The sequence below is a fragment of the Emydura macquarii genome, unplaced genomic scaffold, assembly GCF_026122565.2.
Source record: "Emydura macquarii macquarii isolate MOO-44397 ecotype Brisbane River unplaced genomic scaffold, CSIRO-AGI_Emac_v2 contig_2924, whole genome shotgun sequence".
Lineage (NCBI taxonomy): Eukaryota > Metazoa > Chordata > Testudines > Chelidae > Emydura > Emydura macquarii.
Window position 1 is genome coordinate 1633658 of NW_027133061.1, and position 7018 is coordinate 1640675.

At 46.6% G+C, this 7018-nt stretch overlaps 1 protein-coding gene across 1 annotated transcript; it reads left to right on the forward strand.

The window, feature by feature from the left end:
* Positions 1 to 94: 94 nt before the first annotated feature.
* On the forward strand, positions 95 to 7018 carry PMF1 (polyamine modulated factor 1). The gene is made up of 5 exons (XM_067569610.1): positions 95 to 260; positions 1440 to 1545; positions 2761 to 2861; positions 3708 to 3903; positions 4893 to 7018. The coding sequence occupies exons 1-5, from the start codon at positions 106 to 108 to the stop codon at positions 4944 to 4946; spliced, it is 612 nt and encodes a 203-aa protein (XP_067425711.1). The 5' UTR covers positions 95 to 105; the 3' UTR covers positions 4947 to 7018.

Below are 7018 nucleotides of genomic sequence, written 5' to 3' on the forward strand. Positions count from 1 at the left end.
GACTCCACCAATAGGGGCGGGGCGGCCGTTTCAGCCAATCGGCAGAAGCGGGGGGCGGGACTCTCCGAGCGCTTGAAGATTTTTTTTTGGCGGTTCGAGAATAAGATGGCGGCGGCTGGCGGCGCGGGGCCGGCGGAAGGCGAGGGGCGGGCCGCGGCCGGTTGCTCTTCCCTGCCGGCCCAGGAGGACGATCCGGGCCGCGGGCAGCTCTTCAACACCGTGGTGGACGCTTTCCTGGAGAACCTGCTGGCCGCCGGCAGGTGAGGGCTCATTGAGTGGGGGACGACAACATCTCGCGAGAGAACGGGGGCGGGGAAATCTCGCGAGAGGTGAGGAAGCGCTGGGGCGAAGTCTCGCGAGATCTGGGGAGGAAATCTCGTGAGATTAGAGGGCGGGCCTGCAGTTGGCCAGACTCTTGCTCACACCTTGCTGTGAGAGCCACCTGCACAGCTGCCTGCCCAGCCTTGGGAGAAGACGGGGGGTTTGCCTCTTATCCAGCCCCCCATCTCCCTCCAGGCAGTAAGGTCGGTACCCCTGGCCTGCCCCCTGGACCCTATACAGAGCGTCTGATCAGCTTATTTTTGACATTCTGATTTCAAACACTGATGGTGCGAAGGGCTCAGCTGTTGTGACACCTGCTGCAAACGGATGCCGTGAATGTAATTGTGGGGGCTGCCCTGAATCACCGACAGCGTCAGCTAACTCTCAGGCAGCTGTCTCGTATCTCCTTGAGATGTAGGGGCTGCTCTAGGTCTCAAGGCCTAGCAAAGTGAGCACCCGCTTCGTTCTGTTCCTGCCACCTACTTAACGCATGAGCCAGAAGCCCTGTTGTGGGGAAAACTTGCCATTTGTCTAGAGCCATCCCTCCCAAACACAGGGTTGGCAGTAAGTGCAGACCAACACCTGTGGCTCCATCCTGTTTCCCTTACTCTCCCACAAGGTCCTGCCATGGACTCAGCTGCTCATCCAGCAATTCCATCCAACAGCCTTACTGGCTGCAGGTTCAGTGTTAAGTGCAGATGCCAGAGAGGGCCACAGCCTCCCTTCAGAGAGGTAGTCTTTCTGCATACTTAGCCATTCATGGGGTCATCTATTCTGTCATGTCTGTAGCTTACTGTAGTAAGAACTAGTTTTCCTGTATCTCCTTATATGCCAGAGGATTCCAAAGTGCTTTCCTGATTGCAACTGCTATACATCAACATGGCTTGAAGGGGTAGTGAAGGAAAACCTGTCTCATTTAGCCAAATTCTGCCTTCAGCTATACCACCGTAATCCTGCTGATTTCAGAGGGATTTTATAGATAGCCTTTTACAGATGATTGTGAATGTGACATAAACGTGAATCTCCAATCAGGCTTTTACAGTTTTGTGACTAATTTCCAGTGCATGATATTTTAAACCACTTGTCTGGTTTGCATTTTTTTTTCTTCTTTTGCACAGTTACCAGAGGTTTGCAAACTGCTACCATCGCTTCTACAAGCTCCAGCCTGAAATGACAAGAAGTATTTACGATCAGTTTATATCCCAACTGCAAACCTCCATTCGGGTAAGAAGAAGAAAAACAGATCTTTGCTTTTATATCTATATCTCCTTTCCTTTCTTTTGATGATTTAGGCTGCTTTAAACAAAAAATACATTTGCACCAAACAGGTTCAGAAATTAAAACAAGCTTATTTATATTTAAAGTTGAACTGCAAATATTTAGCTGAGAATTGAAGACTTGTTTGTAGCATCCCAAAGGTGTGTAGGTAAAATACTACTTTGAACATTGCAACATTTTTCATCCAAAGGTTTTAGAACATTTTACAAATACTATTGAATTAAGCCTCATATCAATCCTGTGAGACAAGTGTATGTTACTCATTTTACAGATGGGTACACTTTTACAGACTAGGCACAGAGCAGCTAAGTGACTTATCTCAGATCTGACTCCCAATCTCTTGTACCAGCTAGTAGGTGATGCTCCTGTAAATGCAAAACTATGTGCTTCAGCGCACGTGCTATGATAATTTGTTCCCTGATATCCTAAGCAAAGTTGCAACTAATGTACCCTTCCCTGTCCCCCATTTTTATGGGTTCTCCCCTGTGAATAACTCCAATGCCTGTCTGTGCTGATGGGTGAAATTGATCTGATCCTTGTCAGTTTCATGTGCCTGCAGAGTTCTGAATAGCTTCCCCAAAAGCTGACAAAACGGGGACAATTTTCATTCTTCTGCTGCGTGGGAAAGCTATGAGCAGCAGCAGATGCACTGGATCTGTCTAGAGACTCAGGAAGCACTGCAGAGGCTGTACTTGTTTCATGTTTTGAAGAACATTCTTGCATCCATGAGGGCTAAAACTTAAAGAAAAATGAAAGTTTGGATTCTGCAGAAGCTGATGCCACTGGCCTAGAAAAGCTTCCTGCTTTCCAGGGGGGAAAGGAATTAAATTCAAGCCCTAAAATGCTGCAAGAATTAAATAATATATTCACATGTAATACAGCTTGTAGAGTAGAAAGTGCAGTTACAGAGCAGTAGAAAGGGGGATAAGTAAAGGCAGTAGAGTGGGGTGGAAAGAGGCTTTCAGGTGAGACCTGAAAGGAAATGGAGAGTAGATGAGGCAGACTGTTACAGGAAGGCTGTTCCAGACAGCAGGAGCTCCAGAGGAGAAGGTCCTTGCACCCACAATGGGAAGGGCCAGCACTAGCAAAGCAGAGAGATATCTGTGCACTGTGTTTCCATTTTGTTATTGTTCTTGAATCCCTGATGGTTTTCCTCTGCAGGAGGAAGTGCATGAGATAAAGGAAGAAGGGAATCTTGAGGCGCTCTTTACCTCATTGGATAAAATTGTGGAGGAAGCAAAGAATCGGGAAGAGCCTGCCTGGTAAGGAGCACTTTGTTTGGCAAGTCGGAAGTATGCTTGTGCTGGGTTTATTGGAGACCAATTCCTTTGATTCTCAAAGAGATAACATTGACCCTCGTGCAGCACTTAAGCCCCGTGGGAGTAAAGAGGTGCAGAGGTCTTGGGATGGCTCTCTGGATGGGTGAATTTCACCCAAAGTTTGAATGGCAAAGGGGATTTTTAAAATCATACTATACAATATCCCAACTGGAACGTGATTTCCAAACTGCACCTTCCATTTAATTGAGTCTATTTGAATCTCTGACTCGGTCATCTAGCTGGATTTCTGTCTGTGCCAGAATCACGCATTCTTGGCCATGTCCATGGAGTTGGAGGGGAAGTAAATTCTTGTGCTGAATGTCACTCTGAACCCTGACTGCTCAGGGTGTCCTGATGCGTTGAAAACACACGCAGCACGTCGCCCTTGTGGCTCATTTGGCACTGGAAGTGCTGGCAGTCGCATCGTGTTGTCTTTGAAAGGCAGGCTGGATACTCTTTTGGACAGTAATATTTGTAGCTTTCTGTGTCTGAGGATGGGGATGTGTGAGATTCAAATCTCATGCTTCAGGGCATCATCTGATTGCATGAGTGTCAGGAAGGATTCCTCCCCTTCCCCCATCTACATCATGGCACAGTGAGACAGGTCCATTATGAGGTGGGTTCGCCTTGCTCTGGAGCTTCTATTGGGCACAGCCAAAGATAAGATGTTGGACTTGATGACCTGATCAATTATTGTAATATTACATGTTCCAATTAAAGCACTTAAGTGTAGCACCGTGCAAACTTGGCGCATCCCAGTCCTCACAACAACACCACTGTCATTTTCAGGCGCCCCAGTGGGGTCCCAGAGGAAGACATTCATAGCGCCATGGTGCCGTACCTCCTGAAGCACCAGGCGTACCTGCGTAAAGCCCTGAAAGAAAAGGAAGAGGAGAACAGGAAGCTGGCAGAGTCCGTATTGGCCGGACGGGAGAGAATCTCAGCACTGCAGCAGCAGATACAAAATCGCAAACAAGCATGGCAGGTAAAATCTTCATTCCAGCCAGCCTCCAAATCAAGGAAACTGAGTCAAAGTGTTTCAGTCTCACCAGTTTGAATAGAAAATGGTTGCACTTGGATGGAACGTTCCAAGAATCCTAGCTGCAACAGAACTACACTTAACTGCAAAATTTGCTTATGTGCACAAATCTTGAGGCCCCAATCTATCTTCATTGTGCTGCATCTGTTGATGCTCTGATTAATTGCATATCAGCTAATTGCATCATTCTGTTAATTGCTTACATCCCACAGTGAGGTCCCACTGTGTAATCACGCCTTTTACGTGAATAGTCAGGAAACCCAGGAGATTTTGCTGATTCATGTAACAGCTGTGAGGCCGTGCCGAAAGCGGGGAAGATGAGATGTGCCAGGGACATAGACTGTCCCTGTAATGGAAGAAGAACGTGGCAAATATCTAGTGTCAAGTACAACAGTAGAGACCCCTAAGGGCAGAATTTTCAGCAGGGCTTCCTCTGTGCATGCTCTTAGAACCAGATTTTCCAAAGGGCTGCTACAATGGGTGTCGAGCTCTTTGCAAATCTGGGCCTTAGTGCCTCAGAAGCTGCTGCATGCTGAGCATTTTTAACAAATCTGGCCCTTACTGAGGTGCCCAAATGGGAGCTGAGCTCTCTGGAAGAGTCAGCCCCAATGCATAGCTTCACTTGTGTGCATTCACAGTGGGCTGGGGGTTTGTCCTACATCTGTGCTCATAAGCAGAATGTTTTGCCCCGGGCAGTACTTGTGTACATGCAGTTCCTCCCTTTCTGGAACCTTGTCTGATATGCTGCGCCCGGATTGATGCATATGAACAATGAACGAGCTGTATTCTGCACATGCAGTCAACAGTGTTACATTGTCCTGTCTCCAGGTGTGGAAAGGATGCTCCTTTTTGCATCAGTGCTGCATTTGTTTCCTGAACACTGGGGTCTGTGGAGGAGAAAGACTTCACCATTTTTTTCTTCTTCTTCTATCCAGGCACTTAGTAAAGAACAGAGAGAACTAATCCTGACGTTCAAGGAGCCCGAGTGAGGAGGCAGGGGAAGATTTCGCAGGAGTTTCACACATGGGTTTTATCTTCATCAGTGAAGCCCTGAAGATCTTTTAGGAGGTGGGATGCTCTGTGCATTGCATAAATACCCACTCACATCGTGCTGAAAATTTGACTTGTAAAGAGCTTTTTTGTTCCTTTGTTAGACAGAAAGGAGAGAACCATTTACCACGTTGTGTGAAGGTCGGGCATTCTGAAACAAGCACAGGGACATAATTGATCAAAATGTGCTGAAATGAGTGAGTGCACCAGGATTTTAGTAAAATCAGCAGTAACCCCAGATTCCCAACTCACTTCAAAGGGAAGGAAGATCTCTCACAGGCTTTGAAAGCGATAGCGGATCTGTGCATTAATGCTGCTCTCTATTAAGAGTTTTACCAAACAGAGAAACCCACCCTCTCTTTCCAAATTTAAATGAATGCAGAGTTTTTAATGCTGATCACTTTTCTGACCACTCTTGGGATTTCAGGAGGATAATAGAGCCAATCGTAGGTACTTTATGCAGCAAGTAAAACACAGCTAAATTTGAAGGAAAGAAACAAATATCAAAACTTCAGCTTATGGGATCTCTGTCAGCAGAATAATTTGTAGATGTTGAGGCAAGTTACCATCTAAAGAATCCATTAATAGAGGTGTTACGCAGGCATAGTGTATGGGTAACTTGTGTGCAGTTACTTGGAATGGTGTTTTCACATCATAAAACTTATTTTTATGTTAGCACCTACTTCTTTTTTTTTTTTTTTTTTTTTTTTTTACATGTGTCTTCCATTAAGCAAAATAAACACTTACATAGTAGCAGCTGCTCTAACCCGTTATGAAGGGGTTAATTTCCATTCATTGTCGTCTTTGCAGAAACACACACAAGGTACGGTGGGAGCTTTGTCTTCCAAGAGCCTAGATCCAAAAGGCCTGATTCTCCGTTGCCCTGTAGTCATTTATACCTGTGCATGTGGGTGTGAAATGCACCATTCTGACTTCATGCTTGGAGGGTGTAAAACACTACTAAGCCTGATGAGCTTCCCCCATTAGATAGGGAAACGGAGGCATATAAATAAAAAGGGACTTGCCCAAGATTGAACAAAGAGTCAATAGCGTCTGAGTAAAACCCACGTAGACTGGCTCCCAGCGCATGCGCGAAGTCCTACGCCATGGTATTCTAGCTAACGGTGAGGTTTAAAGCACGGGGTGGGACGTGGGAGATGGGAGCTCAGTTCCTAGATCTGCTACATAGCTCTTGTGTGACCTTGGTCAGGTCACTAAGATGCTTTTGGAAATTGTCCCCTGTGTCTCTCTGGCCCAGATCCCACCTCCCACTGATTTCAGTAGGCGTTAGGAGCCTAAATACCTTTCAGGATCTGGGCCTCTCTGCCCTAATTCCCCATCTATCAAATGGGGAGAATAATCTGTTTTGTGAGCTCTTCAAGGCAGGACTTGTCTCTCTGGGTGACTAGAGCCGCACAGTGGGGTCTAGATGCTGGTTGGGACCCCTCTGTGCCGTGATTGGACAAATAACATCAAGAACAGGCTCGTGACTGATTTCCTAGGCAACTTCTGGCAGACATCGGGCCTGCTAGTATCTGTAGGGCGCACCCCTACCTAGCAAAGCCTTTTCCTGCCCGATATTTTTGGGAGCTTAAGAATTTACACTTTGAACGAAAAGCCAATATTTAAATGATATGCAAAAGGAGCAGCTGCTCTCTGCAATACCCGAATATTAACGCTGTGAACAGGCAATGAGTTTACTGTACCCAAATGTCTGTTCACTCAGAGGCGGGTCACAGCCGACACTGACCAAATTAGGTATGTTTTTCTTGTTCTGTAAACAAAGCTTGCCTTGTGCAGTATAATCTAAATAGACTGGGCCTGCAAACCCCTTGTTCTTGGCTCGGCCTCTGTGCACTTGGCCCCAGCAATCCGTGGTTTATGGCTTTGTTTGACAGCTTCTGGCTGCCTTAAGCTGCCCACAGCATCCCTTTCCCACCCCACAGTCAACGGTCCTCCTCCTCAAGACGGAGCGAGGCTTGTAGGGTTTGGAAGTGGTGAGGATCTGGAA